The 21,826-nt window shown below is 38.5% G+C and overlaps 1 protein-coding gene across 1 annotated transcript in view; it reads left to right on the forward strand.

The window, feature by feature from the left end:
- The window catches only part of LOC118356127, a 63,419-nt gene that overhangs the window by 22,031 nt on the left and 19,562 nt on the right, over window positions 1-21,826 (forward strand). The window contains exons 5-6 of the mRNA XM_035723212.1: window positions 13,122-13,410; window positions 21,047-21,093. Coding sequence (XP_035579105.1) covers window positions 13,122-13,410; window positions 21,047-21,093 — 336 coding nt within the window. The remainder of the gene's footprint in view (window positions 1-13,121; window positions 13,411-21,046; window positions 21,094-21,826) is intronic.

Below are 21,826 nucleotides of genomic sequence, written 5' to 3' on the forward strand. Positions count from 1 at the left end.
TTCCCCCACTACCTACACATTGAAATTGGTGACCAAAGCCTAAAAGAGCTAATTTACTCTATTTTTAAAATGTTATACAAACATTAATTCTACCACCTGAGGAAAGCAAAAGCTGTGAAAGAGTTGAAAAACTATTTTAATAGGCACACATTTACTTTTGATAAAGGCAAGAGTAAAGATGATTTGGAAAAAATGCAAAGGAGAAAGAAAAGAACAAATTTTGCATGTGCACAAGGAATGAAATTATGTACTGACAAATAGACAGTAATCCACAAAAGACTAATCCAAGAGGCTGAAGCAATGAAAAAAATGTGTGTGTGTGTGTGTGTGTGTGTGTGACTAAAGGATCATAATTAACACAATTAATGCCTGTTAGCATTAGGAAAGGGCTAGGAATTTGTTCCAAAACTTAAAATGAGGAATGACTTTGAGGCTTCTCTCCTGGGTGACTGGATGGATATTAATGCTATGAATCAAATTCAGAAAACAGGAGGAAGAACAAATTTGATAGAAAATGTCAGGGAACAAGAATTCCTGTCCCCTTTAAGGGTCGTTCTAGCTGGACTAGGAATCAAATTGACATGAGAAAGATTAACAGGAGAAAATCGAATGTAATAGTGTATGCCCAAGGAATCCACACAGACATGGAAGTTCCAAAGATAGTCAGGCAAATGAGGTATGTATGTCATCCTTCCCCAAGTGGGTAGGGGTCTGGGACTTCAGGGGAAAAGAATGCACTTCACAGAGTGATAAAAAGAGCAGATGTTTGGTAATTAGACTTTTGCTCTGCCATACAAATGGGTGACTCAGATAAAATTTATCCCTGCTATTAATCCTTATTCTGGGAGAGACTCCCCAATTTAGATTCTTCTATGTAGTTAAGGGAGAGGCAAAAGTTTCTCTTGAGCCTGTAGGATCTTGATTGCTGATTGCCTTCAGTTTAGAATAATCTTCATGCCAAGTGGCCCATCCTGGGGTGGCCTGTCCTTGGCCCTACTGGAAGATGACTCTAACTTTGGGCATACTGAGTTTAAGGTGTGTGAAGGACATTCAGGTAGAGATTTCTAGATGGAACTTGCAGTATAAGACCAGAACTAAGGTGATAAATGATTTGGGGCTATAGCTTTAATTTTTAAAAGTATTTATTGAACACCTACTATATGCTAGGCACTATTGTTAGGGTTGGGTTATATCAGTAAACAAAGGAGAAAAAAACCCTACTCTGTGGAGCTTATATTCTAGTGGACAGGAGAAAGGAAAATAGCAATAACATAATAAGAAAATTATACAGTGTTTTAGATAATATGATACCTGGGAACAATAGAGCATAGTAAGGGGTTTGGGGTTGCTGATATGAACAGATGTGGGTTCCAGTATTCTCTGAGGTGGTTCAGATTAAGCCTCATTGAGAAGATGCCATTTAATCAAAGACTTGGAAGACCTGAGGAAGTTAGCCAATGGGCTATCTGAAGGAAGTGTGTTCCAGCCACCATAAAGGTTCTGAGATGACAGCATGTCTGATGTATTTGAGTAACAACAAAGATGGCAGCATGGCTGTAGCCTAATCACACAGTAATAGTAGATGATGCCAGAGAGGCAAGATGGAGAAGTGTCAGATCACATAGGCGTCAGCTTTTTGTAAAAAGTTGGAGTATTACTCTGAGTCAGATGGAAGGTTCTGAATAGAGGTGTTCCCTAGCTTGACTGACTTCCTTCCTTCCTATTTATTTTTGTTTATCTATTTATTTATTTACTTATTCATTTATTCTTTTTATTAAGTTTTGAATTTTAATTCCAGTATAGTTAACATACAATATTATATTAGTTTCAGGTGTACAATATAGTGATTCAACAATTCTACACATTGCTCAGTGCTCATCGCCATAAGTGTACTTTTAATCCCCTTCACCTATTTCACCCATCCCCCCACCCACTTCCCCCGGGAACACTAAGTTTGTTCTCTATAATTAAGAGTCTGTTTCTTGGTTTGTCTCTCTCTTTTTTCCCCTTTGTTCATTTGTTTTGTTTCTTAAATTCCACATATAAGTGAAATCATGTGGTATTTGTCTTTCTCTGACTGACCTATTTCACTTGCCCTTACACTCACTACCTCCATCCATGTCATTGCAAATGGAAAGATTTCATTCTTTTATAAGGCTGAATTTCATATATATATATATATATATATATATATATATATATATATATATATATGCCACATCTTCTTTATTCATTAGTTGATGGACAGTTGAGCTGCTTCCATAATTTGGCTATTGTAAATAGTGCTGCAATACACATAAGGGTGCATGTATTCACTCTGAATTAGTGTTTTTGTATTTTGGGGGTAAATACTTAGTAATGAGATTATTGGATCATAGGGTAGTTCTATTTTTAACTTTTTGAGGAAACTCCATACTGTTTTCCACAGTGGCTGCACTAGTTTGCATTCCCATCAACAGTGCCAAAGGGTTCCTTTTTCTCCACATCCTCACCAACATTTGTTGTTTCTTGTGTTTTTGATTTTAGCCATTCTGACAGGTGTGAGGTGATATCTCATTGTAGTTTTGATTTGCATTTTACTGATGATGAGTGATGTTGAGCATCTTTTCATGTGTCTGTTAACCATCTGTATATCTTCCTTAGAGAAATGTCCATGTCTTTTGCCCATTTTAACTGGATTATTTATTTTTTGAGTGTTGAGTTTTATAAGTTCTTGATATATTTTGGATACTAACTTTTTATCAGATATGTCATTTGCAAATATCTTCTCCCATTCTATAGGTTGTTTTTAGTTTTGTTGGTTGTTGCCTTCACTGTGCAGAAGGTTTTTATTTTGATGTAGTCCCAACAGTTCATTTTTGCTTGTTTTTCTCTTTCTTGCCTCAGGAGACCTATCTAGAAAAATGTCACTATGGCCAGTGTCAGAGCAATTACTGCCTGTGCTCTCTTCTAGGATTTTTATGGTTTCAGGTCTCACATTTAGGTCTTTAATCCATTTTGAGCTTATTTTTGTGCATGGTATAAGAAAGTGGTCCAGTTTCATTCTTTTGCATGTAACTGTTCAGTTTTCTCAGCACCATTTGTTGAAGAGACTGTCTTTTTCCCATTGCATATTCTTGCCTCTTTTGTCAAAGATTAATTGACGATATAATCGTGGATTTGTTTCTAGGCTTTCTATTCTACTCCATTGATCTATGTGTCTATTTTTGTGCCAGTATCATACTGTTTTGATTACTACAGCTTTGTAGTATAACTTGAAATCTGGAATTGTGATACCTCCAGCTTTGTTTTTCTTTTTCAAAATTGTTTTGGCTATTCTGGGTCTTTTGTGGTTCCATACAAATTTAGGATTATTTGTTCTAGGTCTGTGGAAAAATGCTGTTGGTATTTTGATAGGGATTGCATTAAATCTGTAGATTGCTCTGAGTATCATGGGCATTTTAACAGTATTTGCTCTTCCAATCCATGAGCATGGGATATCTTTCCATTTGTGTCACCTTCAATTTCTTTCATCAGTGTTTTATAGTTTTCAGAGTACAGGTCTTTCACCTCTCTGGTTAAGTTTATTTCTAGGTATTTTATTCTTTTTTTTTTTTTTTTAGATTTTATTTATTTGAGAGAGAGAGAATGAGAGACAGAGAGCATGAGAAGGAAGAGGGTCAGAGGGGGAAGGAGACTCCCTGCTGAGCAGGGAGCCTGACATGGGACTTGATCCTGGGACTCCAGGATTATGACCCGAGCCGAAGGCAGTCACTTAACCAACTGAGCCACCCAGGCGCCCCTTATTTTATTCTTTTTTGAAACAACTGTAAATGGGATTGCTTTCTTAATTTCTGTTGTTTTATTATTAGTGTATAGAAATGCAATGGATTTCTATACATTGATTTTGTATTCTGCAACTTTACTGAATTTATTTATCAGGTCTAGTAGTTTTGGTGGAGTCTTTAGGGCTTTCTATATAGAGTATAATGTCATCTGCAAATAGTGAAAGTTTTATTCCTTGCTTACCAAATTGGATGCCTTTTATTCCTTTTTGTTGCCTGATTGCTGTGGCTAGGACTTCAGTACTATGTTGAATAAAAGTGGTAAGAATGGACATTCTTGTCTTGTTCCTGATCCTAGAGGGAAAGCTCTCAGTTTTTCACATTGAGTATGATGTTCGCTGTGGGTTTTTCATATATGGCCTTTATTATGTTGAAGTATGTTCCTCTGAACCTACTTTGTTGAGGGTTTTTTCATAAATGGATGATGTACTTTGTCAAGTGTTTTTTCTGCATCTATTGAAATGATCATATGGTTTTTATCCTTTTTCTTGTTGATATGATGTATTACATTGATTGATTTGTGAATACTGAACCACCTATTTGCATCCTGGGAATCCATTCTACTTGATCATGGTGCATGATTTTTTAAAATATATTGTTGGATTTGGTTCGCTAATATTTTGTTGAGGATTTTTACATCTGTGTTCATCAGAGATATTTGCCTGTAGTTCTTTTTTCTTGTGTCTTTGTCTGGTTTTGGTATCTGCATGCCTTATAGGATGAATTTGGAAGTCTTCCTTCCTTTTATATTTTTTGAAATAGTTGAGAAGAATAAGTATTAACTCTTCTTTAAATGTTTGGTTGAATTCACCTGTGAAGCCATCTGGCCCTGGACTTTTGTTTGTTGGGAGTTTTTTGATTACTGATTCAATTTCATTGCTGATAGTAGGTCTGTTCATATTTTCTATTTCTTCCTGATTCAGTTTGGGAGGTTATATGTTTCTAGGTATTTATCCATTTCTTCTAGGTTGTCCAATTTGTTGGCATATGATTTTTCATAATATTCTCTTGTAATCCCTCATATTTCTGGGGTGTCAGTTGTTATTTCTCCCCTTTCATTTCTGAATTTGTTTGAGTTTTCTCTTTCTTTCTTTCTTTCTTTCTTTCTTTTTTTTATGAGTCTGGCTAAAGATATCAATTTTATTGATTTTTTTCAAAGAACCAGCTCCTGATTTCATTGACCTGTTCTTTTCTTTCTTTCTTTCTTTTTTTGGTTTCTGTTTCATTTATTCTGTTCTAATCTTTTTTTTCTTCCTTCTATTGGTTTGGGGTTTCATATGTTTTACTTTTCCTAGCTCCTTTAGGTGTAAGGTTAGGTTGTTTATTTGAGATTTTTCTTATATCTTGTGGTGGGCCTGTATTGTTCTAAACCTCCCTCTTAGAACAGCTTTTGCTACATCCCAAAGATTTTGGACCATTGTGTTTTCATTTCCATTTGTCTCCTTGTATTTTTTAATTTCCTCTTTGATTTCTTGGTTGACCCATTCATTGTTTAGTAGCATGTTATTTAACATCCATGTATTTATGCTCTTTTCAGATTTTTCTTGTGGTTGATTTCTTTTTTTTTTTTTTAAGATTTTATTTATTTATTTAACGGAAAGAGAGACACAGCAAGAGAGGGAACACAAGCAGGGGGAGTGGGAGAGAGAGAAGCAGGCTTCCTGCTGAGCAGGGAGCCCGATGTGGGGCTGGATCCCAGGAACCTGGGATCATGACCTGAGCCAAAGGCAGACACTTAACGACTGAGCCACCCAGGCACCTCTTGTGGTTGACTTCTAGTTTCATAGCGTTTTCATCAGAAAACATGCATGGCATGACTTTGATCTTTTTTAGTTTGTTAAGACTTGCTTTATGGCCTGATATATGATGTATTCTGGAGAATGTTCCATGTGCACTTGAAAAGAATGTGTTTTCTGCTGACCTAGGATGTTCTAAGGGCACCTGAGCGGCTCCATTGGTTAAGCGTCTGCCTTTGCCTCAGATCATGATCTCAGGGTCCTGGGATCGAGCCCTGCATTGAGCTCCCTGCTCAGCAGGGTATCTGTTTCTCCCTGTTTGCCCCTCCCCCTGCTCATTACTCCTCCACATTCAAGTAAATACATAAAATCTTAAAAAAAAAAAAAGGATGGAATGTTCTGAGTATATCTGTTAAATCAAGCTGGTCCAATGTGTCATTCAAAGCCACTCTTCCCTTGTTGATTTTCTGTTTGGATAATCTGTCCGTTGATGTAAGTGGGGTGTTAAAGTCCCCTACTATTATTATATTACTATTGATTACTTCCTTTATGTTTGTTATTAACTGCTTTAGGTATTGGGTGCTCCCACTTTGAGTGCATAAATACTTACAATTGAATCATTATATAAAAAACTAATGATGTTCTATACATTGGCTAACTGAATTTAAATAAAAAATATTTACAATTGTTATATCTTCTTTTTTTTTTAAAGATTTTATTCATTTATTTGACAGAGAGAGACACAGCGAGAGAGAGATCATGAGCAGGGGGGGAGGGGTAGAGGGAGAAGCAGGCTTCCCACTGAGCAAGGAGCCCGATGTGGGGCTCAATCCCAGGACCCCAGGACCATGACCCGAGCCAAAGGCAGACGCTTAACCGACTGAGCCACCCAGGCACCCTACAATTGTTATATCTTCTTGTTGGATTGTCCCCTTAATGATTATATAGTGTCCTTTTTTGTCTCTTGTTATAGTCTCTATTTTAAACTGATAAATGCTTCTCTATCTCTTCACTTTCAATCTACATGTGCCTTTAGGTCTGAAAGGAGTCTCTTATAGGTAGCATATAAGTGGGTCTTTTTTTTTTTTTTTAATCCCATTCTGTCAGCCTGAGTCCTGTGATTGGAGTGTTTAGTCCACTTACATTGAAAGTAATTATTGATAGGTAGATATTTATTGCCATTTTGTTACTTGTTTTATGGTTGTTTTTGTAGTTTTTCTCGGTCCTTATCTTGCTCTATTCTCTCTTATTAGTTGGCTTTCTTTAGTGATATACTTTGATTCCTTTTTCTTTATTTTTTGCATATCTATTACTGGTTTTGTGGTTACCTTTTGGTTTGTATATAACATCTTCTGTATATAACAGTCTATATTAGGTTGATGGTCACTTAAGTTTGAACCCATTCTTTATTCCTGTCCTCCTCACGTTTAATTATATGATGTCATACTTTATATACTTTTATTTTGTGAGTCCCCTTGATTGTTTTTTTTACAGATACACTCATTTTTACTGCTTTTGTGTTTCCTACTTTTTATTACTCTTGCTTATGGTCTTTGCTTTCCACCCTAAGAGTCATGTAGGGCTGGTTTAGTGGCCACGAATTCCTTTATTTTTTGTCTGGGAAACTCTTTATCTCTTCAATTCTGAATGATAGACTTGCTAGATAGAGTTTTCTTGGCTACAGAACTTTTCCTTTCAGCACTTTTCATATGTCATGCCATTTTCTTCTGGCCTCCAAAATTTCTGCTGAAAAATCAGCAGATAGCCTTATGGGGTTTTCCTTGTATGTAACTGCTTTATTTTCTCTTGTTGCTTTTCAAATTATTTCTTTATCACTACTTTTTGTCATCTTAACTACTATGTGTCTTTTTTTCTTTTAAGATTTTATCCATTTATTTGAGAGAGAGCAAGCTAGAGAGAGAGAGAGCATGAGCAGGGGGAGGGACAGAGGGAGAAGCAGACTCCCTGCTGAGCAGGGAGCCTAATGCAGGCCCTGATCCCAGGACCCTAAGATCATGACCTGAGCCAAAGGCAGACACCCAACCAACTGAATTACCCAGGTGCCCCCGCTTTGTGTCTTGATGTGGACTTCCTTGGGTTGATTTTTTTTTGGGAGAAAGATCATAAGTTTTGAACATGTAGAGATGAAATGTTTGTTTGACATTGTTTGAAGATGTTGAATAAGTATTTTGAAATATTTGACTGGAGATGGGAAAGGTCCAAGCTGGAGATATAAACTTAGGAGTCAGCAGCACATGGATGAAGAGGAGTAGAGGAGAGTTGTTGGAGCAATGCTGTTGGAGAGATGTGGAAGGTGAGATCTAGTGCCCTTGGGGCAGGTTTGGTTTTGAATAGGAGCATGAATAATTCCTCTATAGCAACAGGCAGAAAAGCAGAGAATGAGAGTGAAGGCACTAGGGTAAATGTGGAGGTGGAGTCTAGATTTCCTCTTGACTGGTTCCATTTTGTCTGAGATAATAAACAAAGTCATCAACTAAGGATGGTTTGGGAGGGTGATGAATAAGGGACAACTGTTATGTCAGGAGTGTGTGAGATTGCTGATTCCAAGTCAGCGAGAGTTGGGGCTACATCTCTGGGCAAATTTCTCTCTGGGCAAGATGAAGCGATGAAACGTCATTCATAAAGCACCAAGATACTGAGATCAGTGTAAGATTTTCAGGCATAATGGGTGGTAACATCACTTTCTCAACTGTCTGCCTGAGGTGGGATGTTGCAATTATCTGAACAGATTCAGGGACTCAGAGCTGGTGAGGTATACATTTGGGCAAGGGGAGGCTTATAGTTAGGGACAGCAAAGTGACACTCTGAGGGAGGGAGTGTACTGATCTCTTCTGCTGTTCTGCCCTGAAAATTATGGGTTTTCTGTAACAGGCAACAATCACAATCTTCTCTTCTTAATTTGGGACAATATCAAAAAAGTTTCCCTTTATCTTTTATTTATTTGGATAAACAGATAATTTTTGTTCATTTTGTAGTATGTGTATAAAAGTATACATACCTGTATGGAAATGCGTATATGGCTAGAAAGAGCAAGATAGCAAGCTTGATTTATGAACAAAGGAGCTTTATACATGGGATTTGTAGACTTACATATTTCCCTTCCTCATTGCAGCTATTCAGATCAACTCTAGGAAAGAGCACAGGGACCTTGCATAAGAACAATAATCACATCTGTTATCATCATTTTTCCTTCCTCTGAGGAATCTTAATATGTTGCTTTCAAGGAAGGAATGCTCAAGAGACATAAGAAAACATAAGTTAAACTGGCTTAAGCAAAAGGGGAATTACTGATTCAGATAATAGAACAAATTGACTCCAGGGTCTGTTTGATCTAGTTTCCAGATAGATCAGCAGGATTCTGTTTCTTCTTCTGAAATGACTCCATTCTCATGCTGGCTATTCCCTTATGAAGTAGAGTCCTTTGAGAAGCAGATGCCGACACAGAATTAGACATGGTGATGATTTGGGTCTCTATGAATCAATGTCAACTCGGGCCCTGTGTATAAAAGTCCTCAAAATGTCAGGTACTCCTCTTTTTCCACTTTACAGCCACTCTGGTAAATAATCGTAGTGAATGGGGAAGGACTGGAAGAATCATTATAGTATATTTTTGATGCAGTTGTTCGTGGAGTCCCTTCTAGAACCTGGACACTTCTTCAGTCAATGAGTTCTGGATTTGAAAATTGGCTCAAGTTTGGATGATGAGGAAGGGATTGTGACTTTTTATTGGAGCTATGACCTCAGCCTCCTGCTCTTCCATTCCTGCCCTTTTCTGATTGTGGATGTTAAGCAGCACCCTTGATTAATGCCCCTCTATTCTACCCCAAGGAATGCCATGTTCTTTTAGCCATCTCCTATGAGTCAAGCCCCCATTTGCCGACCCTCTGACTTTGGCTGTTGTTTTGATTATTGTGGCTTCCTGAATTCTTGTGTTTACATACCACCACTTGACCATTATTACTTTAGGAGCTCCATCATTCCCGTTGGCTATAAGCAAGCCCAGCTCCATGACTGCTTCTACTATCAGTCTTGGCCTGCATCACTAAACACTAGTGCCCTCTTAGCAGCATGTTTCTGATGGCATTGATGTTTTCTCTGGACCCTCTCCTGGAACATAATCATCTGGTGGTTTTTCTAGCCTCACATAATACATCTATTTCAGTAAGCCCAATTCTCTCAGCCTTTCTATTCCTTCCTCTTCCTTCTGTGTAGGCAACTCAGGCATTACCACTTTCCTCCAGGTTGGCCCTCACTTTCTTCAGACTTCTAAAAGCCACCCTAACAATGAATTTGCCCCATCCCCTGGGGTCTTGCTAGGGTATTAAATCCCATGAAAGAACCCCAAGTCAATGAAATCTCACTTATCCAGTTTAACATTCTAGTGCCTGGATAAGCATCTTCAAAATTCAGTTTCAGTGGTACTCATTGACTCCTTTCAATACAAGCTAGTTATACTATAGAATATAGTTTTTTTTCCTCTCTTATCAGCCACAGTGTGTCCTCATCTGGATTCTACTAAGTTTAACTCTAGTTATTGGCCTATCAGCCAGGAGAAGGAGTAGTAGGGACTCCCAGCAGGGGAGTCCACCTCCACAAGCTCTGAGGTTTCAAGGGGACCTGCAGAGTCAACATCACATCCTCGGGAGGATCCATCCATTTACCAAGGCCATCAGGTATATGGTGGTAAAAAGAGAACTGCATCACTAAGAAGTTCAGTAGCTCTCCTCCATAAACCAAAACTGACAGTAGAGATAGTCACAGAACTGGGCTCATTAATATCCATGGAATTAATGAGGCTTCCAAAGTAATAGAGACCATGGTGGTGGTGGTACTTAAACACAGAAGCCATGTTTCAGCCAAGCTTTCCCAGCCAGAACTCTGGCCTTAGCATGAGACCTGCCTGGCTCGACACATAAATGTCTCTGGAACTCTCACTATCAGGTCCTCATTCCGCTGCTTAGCTGTGTCCATTCCCACTACAGGGGATAAAGGCTGTCAAAGAGGTCCTCTGGCTTTCACACTTAGTCTTTAACTGCTAGTCAGTAGCCCTTGGTTTCTCATTACCCCGCTGTCGGGCATCAATACAACTCTATAACCAACCCATTCTGCTGTCCTTGTAGGCACCACTCCCCTTTATCTTTCAAATGATTGAATCATTACACCTGCCAGGACATTCCTCTCCACCGTATCATTTTCATGGAAAATATTTTACCACTAGTGAATTTTTTTAGCAATTCAGCTGTTGTCTCTCTCCAGGGACTATTCATACTCCACATACTGCTCAAGATGGCATCATTTTTACCCATTGGATAGTAACTGAACCAGTTTCAAAGCTTTACCTTACCATTTGTTTCCTCCAAAACTTCTAGTAGTGTTTGTATTAATTTGCATCCTTCATGGATCAGCTGCCAAGATGCGACTAGAAGTGCAAGAGGTTTATCGGGGAAACAGTTGGGAAAGATAACAGAAAGGGATCTAGTGAAGGTGAAGAGAATCTTCAAACAGTGATACAGGGATGACACCTGTAAAGGTGAGGTGAAGGAATTAAGATTTGTTTGGAAGGATTTCAGAGTACAGACTAGTTCTAAGAAAATTTCAACCAGATTGATGCGGAGTCCTCAAGCCAAAATCTTCCATTACAGACATTCTGGATTAGGGTTCTTACCATGTTTAGTCTTGGCTGAGAGAAGCCTGTAGGAAACATGGCTTTGGCATGAATATGGTGGAACATCTGAGGGACAACAGCCGAGGCCATCATTCACTTATGCTCTAAACTGGGCGTTTTCACAGCCACACACTACGTGGTTTCAAGCATGGCTTTTAGCAGCTACAGGGATTAAATCCTTTCAAGTTTGAATCCAGAGAAAGATAAACATCTTTGTCCTAGCATTTCTAGCAGAAGCCCTGAGATTAACTTGGATTGGACCAGTGTGGGTCATGTGCCCACCTATCTACCTCATGGTGGCCAGGGAAATAGCATGTTCTGATTTTTTTCAGGTCTAGTTTTCACGCCCCACTTCCAGGATAGATTTTGGGGCCCCATTCATACCATGAGAACTGAGCAGTGGTGAAAGGCAGATTCCCAAACAAAAACATGCACATAAAGAATATATGTATTTTTAATTTTAAACACTATTGCCAGGTTGCTTTCCGTAGACATTATAACAATTCAAAGTTCCACCAAAAAGGAAAAAATGGTACCTTTTTCTCCATATCTTCACCAGCAATATGTGTTAACTTTGTTTTAATATTTTTGCCAAACTGATGGATACAAAATGCTAGCTCATTATTACTTCAGTTTACAATTTCCTAGTACTAGCATATTTTGAAATATGTTTTCACACATTCATTGGCTACTTGGATTTACCTTTCTATACATAGTGTCTTTATATCTTTTGTCCATTTTTCCATTGTTTTTCTTTTTTTTTTTGTCCTTTTCTTGTCAGTTTATATTTTTCATATTATAGCTAATAATGCTCGGTTGGTCTGTCCTCTGCATTGCAGATAGGTAAGGAAAAAGCCTGAAACTCTGCTCATGTCTTGCCCATCTTCATCTTTATAATCAGTACTAGATCATAGGCCTCAGGGGGCAGTTTAGATCAATATGCCAGGCCTTGGGACAACTGCATCATTCATTTTTGAAAAACAAAGCAAGATAGGACCCAGTGAAGCACAAGTTTCCATGCCCCATCCTCGCTCAAATTTCAGTAATTCTGGAACCACCTTAACAGTTTTGTTGTCTCCTTTAAATTTTGTACTACTATTTATATTTCTGAAACTTGGCATTTTAACATAGATTTATTTTAAAAGTTTATGTTGTTGCCATTATATCACTATACCCACTAGTTACAGTTTTCCAATACACATTAAAAATAAATTCACAGAGGCGCCTGGGCTGTGCAGCTGGTTAAGCCACCCACTTGGTTTCAGCTCAGGTCTCTGCTCAGGTAGTGATCTCAGGGTCAAGATGGAGATCCATGTCCAGCTCCACGCTCAGCTCAGAGTCTGCTTAAGTTTCTCTCTCCCTCTCTCTCTGCCCCTCCCCCTTACACTCTCTCTAAAATAAATAAATAAATCTTTTATTAAATAAATTCACAACTATGAAAGTAAAAGATATCCGTCTGCATACCACTTAGAATACACCATACTTTGGGAAACGACATCAAAGCATGCCCTAGGTCCACAGACCAGTCAAGGAGAAGATCAAGGATTTACAGAGCTGTCAGTTTCACTGCTTATCTGCAGCACAGCAATCCCCATGGGGTGGGGTGTATGGTAGCTTCATTTATATCTGAGGAAAACAGCACAGAAACGTACAAGTGCTTTCCATGCCATTGGGTGGTGGACATTAGAATCCAGGCCTTGCTCCAAAAGCAATGGGGTAGCAGGGACCCATCAAATCCAGTGGGCGAACTTTCCCTAGTGGTCAGGGCTCTAGGAAGCCTGAGCCCAGGGCAGGCTGGGATTGCATTACCAACATTCTGCGTTCTGGCTGGAACGCTACAAGTTCTAAGGTTCTGCGAATTATGCTGGGGTCCAGGGCTCAGAAGGGGCTGCCTCGGAAGGTGCTGTGATTTGGTTAGGTCACAGTCCCGTCAGGGATCCTCCTGTCCAGCCTGGTACCTGGTGCCCACTACGGTCCAACTGGCCTGGAATCGGCAGAACCCAGGCTGGAGGAGTGATGCGCTGGCTGCGGGCATGGGGCCAAATCCTCTTGCCAGTTTTCCTCTCCCTCTTTCTCATTCAACTGCTTATCAGCTTCTCTGAGAATCATTTTTCCCACATCTCCAGACAGAGGGGCAAGCAGAGATCAAAGTCTTTGGATGATGGTGAGCCATTCCAAGCCCAGAGGCTGATGCCCTATACACGCCACTGCCACCACATTTCCTTTTGACTGTGCCACTCTGGCAGCCTGAAATTTTCATCTCAAAGTTGTTTAGTGTTGGTGGGAAGATATTTTTTAGGGCTCTTTGATGTTTTTGGTGAAATCCAATTTAATTGGACTCGAATTAATTTGCTTTATCAGAAATGTGAAGAGTGGATTAAAACAGTTTAAAAATTTGGGAAAGCATGTGCCCCCTACCCCCCTCACTTTTTGCATGACCTATAAAGCACATAAAGTTTGTGCTGTAAGCTGTAAATTAACTAATCAGACTCTGCTCAATAGTCATGGCTAGTCTTAGTGCTTTAAGGTTTTAATTAATACATTGCTTAATTTGTGTCTTAAGAAAGAATTGCTTTGGTCTGGAGATTTCCCTTAGTTTTCCTCCCCAACTGAAGAAATTTTGGAATGTTAAAATTCATGCTGAGTTGAATTCATGAACCTGGAAATAAGATTTTTAGTATCCTAAATTGAGATTGTATAGATAGAATAAGGACAGGATTTGAATTACTTGGAAAATGCCCTGTAAAAAGATTGCTATTTGTATGAAAACTATAAGAATTACTGCTGTCTGGTTTCTAGAGTCTAAAAGAATGTTAATATCTATAAGGAAATTGGTCTTCCTTACTAAAACCGAACCCAAAACTCTCAGCTTTGTCCTGAAATGAGACTGCCCTTTGAGAGGATGGAGAGTAGGGAGAGGCTGAATCAAAAGGCCTAGCTTGTTTCCTTTGGTTTCATCTTTCCCATAGATTTTTCTCTTTTGACTTCTTGGTCATCCCCATACATACTCCAAGAGGAACAGTGTTCTAGTACCATCCCCACCATGTTCTCCACACAAGCAGTGCCTAAAAACATAGGCCAAGCATAGAAAGAAATCCTTCCTTTTGTTCCCTAGCAACTTGGAGTCATACTGGAATTTTTCTAAAGGTTTTATTAAAATGCTGATGAAGAACTAAAAGGGAGTGAACAAAGACACAAACAAATCAAGAATTACAGGTAACATAGTCTGGTCTCCAAAGGCTGAAGGTTCTGCTTCTAGGTAGCTCAATTCTAGGACTGGCCAACCCTGTTCAATGTTTCTGTGGAAAGCTTCCCTTTGTGCGGGAAAGCCTAGTTCAGCCTGTCCTGGACCTCCCCCCACCCCCAATTTTTGCTTCCTAGCCTGAGGCATTTCCCCTTTGTGCTTGCATTCAACCTTCCCATCTAACAGGGACATGGTTTCTTAGACATCATTCCTTCAGCTCCAAATCTGAGAAAATGATTCTAACCCCTACTATGATCCCCACCTCCATCCTTCCTAGCACTCGGATTGATAGGCCTTTCCCACAGGACTTTGTGAATGATCCCACAACAAGTGAGACCTACCACAAAGGGGGTTGCTTTGATCCCTGATATTCACTTACATCCGAGAGCTCAGTAAGCAATTTCCTATGAAATTACAGTTGCACTTGGAACTTTGGGTTAGGAATCTTTTCCCCCAATATCTAAGGAAAGAGTAAAAAACCACACTAACATGTAGTGATGTTCTTTCACCAGGAGCAACCAAACAACAAAGGGGCATAGTCTAAAAAGCCGCTGGCAACCAAGGAAAAAAATAAAGGAAAGATTCTGCATCAGAACAGAATAGTACAGCATGACAATGCTCCAAATACCACTATCACCCTTTAGAAGTCACTAGTGAGTAACTAAATTCCAAGAATTTTCATTAATACTCCTGGAACTAGAGAGATGCAAATTGAGTGGGTATCCTATTCTTTACCGTTCTGAAGAATAACAGGAAATTGTAACAGTGGAGAAAAAAAGGGAAAAAGAAAAACTGAACAATGGATGGAAAGGTCAGTTCCTGGGCTGCAAACTTGGTTTAGGGGCAGATCTACAGTCCCTTTTATGGAAATGGGTAATGCCTCTGATTAGCTAGAATCCTGGCAGAGGAAAATGACAAAATCTTAAAAGAGTGTAGAGCCCAGATATTCTAACAAACTCTGGCACGGCCTCACCTGAGTTCTTTCCCTTTGTCAGGTGCTGAGAACGACTGAATGAATAGAACATAAAATACCATAAAACTGTAGTTTCTCAGAAAAACATCTCAAGGATAGTTTTAGGTGGTCAAGGTGTCACCTACATCATGTCAGCACAAATAGAAGGTCTGAACGCAACAATCCAAGCATTAGTAAGATGAAAATAGACACAGAGCAACTATGCAAACACTGCATAGCTAACTCAATAATGAAATTAAGGAGTTTGGTAGCATGTAGAAAACAAATAATGTACCCTAGAATAAAACATAATTCAAGGAACAAATGCAATTTTCCCCACAAGTGCTTTTAGCTAGAGAATCACCAAATAAGAAATAGATTCAGTGAGGGGCACCTGGGTGGCTTAGTCGGTTAAGCATCTGCCTTCAGCTCAGGTCGTGATCCCAGGGTTCTGGGATTGAGCCCCCACATCTTGCCTCCCTGCTCAACAGGGAGTCTGCTTCTCCCTGCTCTAGCGCTCTTGCTCTTGTGCTCTTACGCTGTCTTTCTTATTCCCTCTCAAATAATATCTTAAAAAAAAAATAGATTCAATGAAACGAGTCTCAAAGTAAAGATATCAGAATGAGGTAAAAAGGGAGATTTCTCCGATGAAATACATTGAAGGCTAAATAATATGAACATGAGGCAAGTCTTCCAGGTTTTCTCCTTAAGTACCCATTTATTTCTGCTAATGTTGAACACACCAAGAACATTTGTCATTTACACTCTAAAGTATGCATATTATATTGGGCTCTGATAGCTGCCTCCTTCCCCTTCTTCTAGCCTAGGGGGTGCTGATATCTGGGAGGAAGTGGCGTTTCACTGTCTTTCCCCTCATGGACTTTTCAGTTTCTTCCATCACCTGTACACCTAATTCCCAGTACTAAGTTTCCTATATTATATATAGTTAGAGTAATTGCTATCACTCAAGACCCTCTCTGAAATTTATACTCCAAGATATTATTTAGAAAAATGAAAATGAACCAAAGGGAAATGTAGCATTCAAGAAAGAGTAGTAAACAAAGAGACCAATAAAACTTAGAGTTAATTTTAAATGTTTGATTTTAAGTCAACAGCAACTTAAATGTAATAATAATTTAATAATGATTCATAAGTATTTAATAGTAATTAGAATTCCTGATTACATCTACCTGGGAAGTGGTATGGAGAGGAAAGGGAAGAAAGCAAAAGCATATTAGGATCCTTATATAGGTAGAGAATGTAGATCCTGATTAGGCAAAGATTATAAAGAGGCATATAAGGGGTGCCTGGATGGCTCAGGATTTATGCATCTGACTCATGATTTCAGCTTAGGTCTTGATCTCAGGAATGTGAGTTCAAGCCCCACATGGAGCCTACTGAAAAAAAAAAGGCATATAAAAGATATATCTCAAAAATTTTTAAATAATAGCTTATATGTAAATAGAACCAGGAGGTGTGGCTTCAAACCACTAGAGGAAATAAAGGAACAAAGAATAAATTGATGGACTAAAATATACCTTTCAAAAATGCCGCTGAGAAAGAAAGCAAGTATAGCAATCTTAATATTAGATAAAATAGAATTTAAGTAAAAGAAAATCTTTAAGTAGAAGTGATAGTCCATGCTGATATTATAGCACAGTACATGAAGATGACATATGAAGCTTTGTTCATCAAACAACATAGTTTTGAAATAGATGCAGCAAAAGTTGATAGAAATAGAAAGAGCATTTGACAAGTTAAATCCACATGGGATCACTTTACATGCCTATATCAGAAATCAACAGATCAAGTATATAAAATATAAGGCTACAGTATAGAGAATTATAATATATAAAGCCTTGTGATCTGGCCCCCCGTTGTTTTGTTTTGTTTTGTTTTCCTCTTAGCTGTTCTTAAAACAATTCCCCTTCCAGGTAAACATTAGAATCAGCTTGTCTGATTAAATTGTTCTATTTTTTAAATTATTAACTTATTAATTCATTGCAATGCCAATCAAAAAGAAAGTTCTTGTTTTGATATCTGGTATAATATATTTTGATGCCTAGCTTCTCTAGGTGTTTCAAATTGTGGTCCTCCTGGGAGAAGAGAAGAGGACCAAAGATGGAACTTTATGCAATAACATTTTAGACTTTGGTAGAGGAAGTGGAACCAGTCAAGGAAATTCAAAAAGAGTGGCCAGAGATGTTCCAGGAGAACTAGAAGAGAATGATGCTGCAGAAGTTGTGAAAAAAAATATAATTAAGAGGAAGGAAGTGACTAGATAGAATGTAGATATACAAAAATCAGGCCTGTGGGGTAAGGGAAGAATCTGGTACCTAGCTGTGTAAATAGCTAGTACCTCTTCCTTCAGGAATAGAGTGAAAGAAAGAAAGAACCTATTGCTTCATGTAAAATATGATCATGTAGGTTAGCTGGTCCTCACTGGTTCTCCAATAAGGGCAGGAAAGGCTATAGGAAAAATTTCTGGGTAGTTATACAAATGTTTAGTCTAAACCTCTGAGATGGACCACATCAGGTCATTCACTGACATGAGAGTCAAGCTAAAAGAGAGGGAAATGAGGCCATGAGGGGCAAACAAGGAAGTTCAAGGTCAAGGAAAGTGAAGTTTTGAGTGAGGTCAAAATGCAAGTGAGAGAGGAAAGAAAAGAAGATTCCAGTTAGAGAATAGAATATTGGAGTTTAAGATTTTGTGGTTGGAGCCATCCAGAATGATGCCAAAATCTAAGATGAGATTATGGAAATAATTTGCTTAAGATGAAGAATCAAGAGTTTTTCTGGATGGTGGAATTTCAATGTTTGTTTTTACTGTGTACATATTTCTTATATTGAACATGTATCATTTTTGTAGCTATAGAAAGACAATAATCCTGTTTTGATTTTGGAAAAAATATAAGTATCAGGAATGAAAATAAGGAAAATATCAGAACTTAGTGGAAAGAAACAAAGCTGTGGACTTTATACTAACTGGAATGTTTTTAGATGCAGTGTAAGAAACCAAGATTTTACATATAAGAAAAACATAATTTGTCTTGCTTAAGTGAAGCAAAAGAAATGTATGGGACCTCAGAAATGAGTGAATCACCATCATCTCCATATTTCTCCTTTGTTTTCTCTCCTTTTCTCTGCTTATCAAACTCATTCACTCCTATTAGCTTCCTCCTCAGGGCTTCTATGGTCACTGGCAGCTCCATCTTCTCAACTTCCCAAACAAAGAGAAAGTGGCTCCCTGCTACCTCTTAACCCACACGTTTTCATTTGTAAATCATCAGAGGAAGGCTCTCATTGGCCTGACTTGGTCATATTCCCTCTCCCTAGACCAATGTGGTCTGGGATTCACCCCGTTTGGTTCAGGTGTGCAGGCTTACATGCCTGGCTGGGACCAGGGAGTTTGTGTAGGAGGGAGCAGTTACCAGTTGTACCATGTGTCTACTGCTGAGGAAGGAGCAGTCCTGCCAAGGAAGGATGGGTTATATTTCCCAGGAGAAAGGAGAGGTACTGGTGGTCAAAACAGCTTAAACCCACATTCTGTCATTAGCAAGTGAACGTCAATGTGTTAATTGACTTTTCTGAGGTCAGTTTCTTCATCAATAAAGTGAGGTTAATAATAACCACCTTTCAGGATTGTGAAGATTGGTTATAATTGTTTTCAAATAAGCATTTATGTTTATAAATTGCTTAATAAGGATTCCACATAATCTGAGAGTGAAGGCCAATTTATATTTCTCATGAAGCTGGATTGATTGCTGGCTGTGGCTGCTCAGAAAGGGTTTGCATTTTTCCAGTTGGCTCTTTCAGAGAGTCACCTTTTCCTAGTTTACACAAAGATGCCCTGTCTTCAACTAGTGCTAACAGCAGCCCTACATCTTCAACTTTCTCTAATGTATATAATATAAAAAAGGTAAATGAAAACCATGTTGATATCATGCACATGCTGGTATGATGTGATGTGGCAAGTTCACCTCTGCGGTATTCTTCCCCCAAACCCATATCTTCAGTCTAATCTTGAGAGAAACAGACAAATCCAAATTGAGGGATATCTACAAAATATTTGGCCAATACTCTTCAAAACTGTCAAGGTCATGAAAAACAAGGAAAGACTGAGACACTGTTACAGACTAAAGGAGACATTATGACCAAATGCAATGTGGGATCCTGGATCTTGGAACAGAAAAAGTGCAGTAGTATAAAAAACAGTGAAATCCTAGTAAAATCTGGAGTTTAGTTAAAAGTAATGTATTGGTGTCAATTCCTTAGTTTTGATAAACGTACCATTGATAGTGTAAGATGTTAGCCATGGGGAAAACAGGTGAGAGGTATACAGGAACTTTCTGTATAATCTACGAAATTTTTCTGTAAATCTAACATTATTCCAATGTAGAAACTTCAGCTGTGGAAAAAAAGCTGTGGGAAACAAGTAGAATTTGGAGAGCCCATGTGGCTAAGTCACATGCCTTTTGTTTCCCTGCTCCTGCCTCCTGAAGTAAGCCTGAAGCCGGCTGCCCCCAACATAGCTGAAGCAGTAGAATCTTTCCCATTGACCTTGCCTTTTACTCAACTTCCCTTTGGAGGCTCCAAAAGGGTCGGGTATTACTCCAAAAGTAATATTCAATAGGGCTTAATTTGAAAAACTCTCATAAGTCTTTGGCCAGCCGAATCAGATCTGTATCCAATCAAACAATTTGAAATTAAATAGAAAGGCCTGACCTTTCCCACAGAGCTTATGAACTCTGTCCCCAAAATAATAAAGTGACTTTATTGTTATTGCATCACATGAAAGCTAGGGGATTAATTCCAGACTCTACTTACTTTACAGAGATGTTGGAGTAAGAAAAAGAACCATCAAAATGCTTTTTTTCCAGACTTATGGTTTTTATTCTAGAACTTTCAAATATAAATTATATTGTTTATTTTTTTATGAAATAAGAAGAATGAAAATCCTCATCTGGGAGAAGTTTTTAAAACTTGTGGCACAACAAAATGAAGAATTAATTTTTTTTTTAATATTTAAAGACCTGGGGTGCCTAGGTGGCTCAGTCGGTTAAGCGTCTGCCTTTGGCTCAGGTCGTGATCCCAGGGTCCCGGGATCAAGCCCTACGTCGGGCTCCCTACTCGGTGGGGAGTCTGCTTGTCCCTCTCCCTCTGCCCCTAAGGACTAATTAGCCAGGAATATCTTAGCAAAACCATGTTGAATAACAAAGAAATTACTGAAAGAGGTTTTTTAAGTATGATGTTGTAAATATATAGTGATATTGCCAATTTGTTTTTCCTTTATTTCCTTTTTATATGGTTCCAATAAAACCAATTTATTGGTTTTTGGAAGTTATTTTTTAGAACTTAACTTGGCTAATCAAAGTTGGATAATGCCATTTCACATTTTTCCCAGCAATAGTAGAAAATAAGGGAGTTAGGATTTAAATAGTACCAATGGGAAAAGTGTCTAGATATGTGAAAATAATGAAATAACACACTGGGGTATGGATGAGTATGCCATTAAACAGGAATGACTAAATGAAATGCACTTTTATATAAAATTAAGCAACAAATAGTCTTTGCATTTACATTTTTGCACTTAATTTTTTATAGCATGTGCTGTAAAGAAAAATTGTCAATTATGTACAGAAGATAAGAAAGTAAGTTAACTTATATATGAGAAAATTGTCTTGGGAATGTTATAAAGTCACATAATTTACAGTTGTAAATGTACTTCCTTCTAGAAAATTACGCTTTAAAAACAAAAAAAAATTTTTTTGCTTGAAAAGAATTATACTTTGGGAAGAATTTTTTTTTGTAAGTCAAGGAAAAGATAAGCCCTTTGAGATGCAGTGACAATTTCCTTGCTACTCTATTATCCCAAAACTAGAAAGGATGACACATTGTTCCTTAACTAAAATGTAGCTAAGTTCCCTTCTCTGATGATTAGGTAGCTGACATTGTTCTTCACTTCAGATTTGGAAGAAAGCAGGAATGCCATAAGAATTGAGGGGTATGGTGTTACAGAGAGCTTTGCAGCAACCCTTACAAAACCATTCAACCAGTATTGGAGAACCGACAATTAACACCAAAGACAGAGAGACATGAAATCACTAATTAGAAAAGAGCATACCCTAGTAACTGGTATCTGTCATAGTGATTTGGATGCACGATTCTGTGTGCCTTCTTATGGTCATCAGTGCCAGTCCTTCATTTAATGAGGACCTGGGCTTCTGGCTCATGGACTTCTCTATCCAACCTGTGTGCTTTTCAAACTCGGTGAAGGCCCAGACACACTTGATCCCTCAGGGTCCTGACTTCCTCAGGTCTGCATTAAGAAGTCACTTCCCTGGCCACACCCTGAACCCTGCACAGTCTACAGTGGCTCCTAAA

This window comes from Zalophus californianus, chromosome 12 (assembly GCF_009762305.2).
Source record: "Zalophus californianus isolate mZalCal1 chromosome 12, mZalCal1.pri.v2, whole genome shotgun sequence".
Classification (NCBI taxonomy): domain Eukaryota; kingdom Metazoa; phylum Chordata; class Mammalia; order Carnivora; family Otariidae; genus Zalophus; species Zalophus californianus.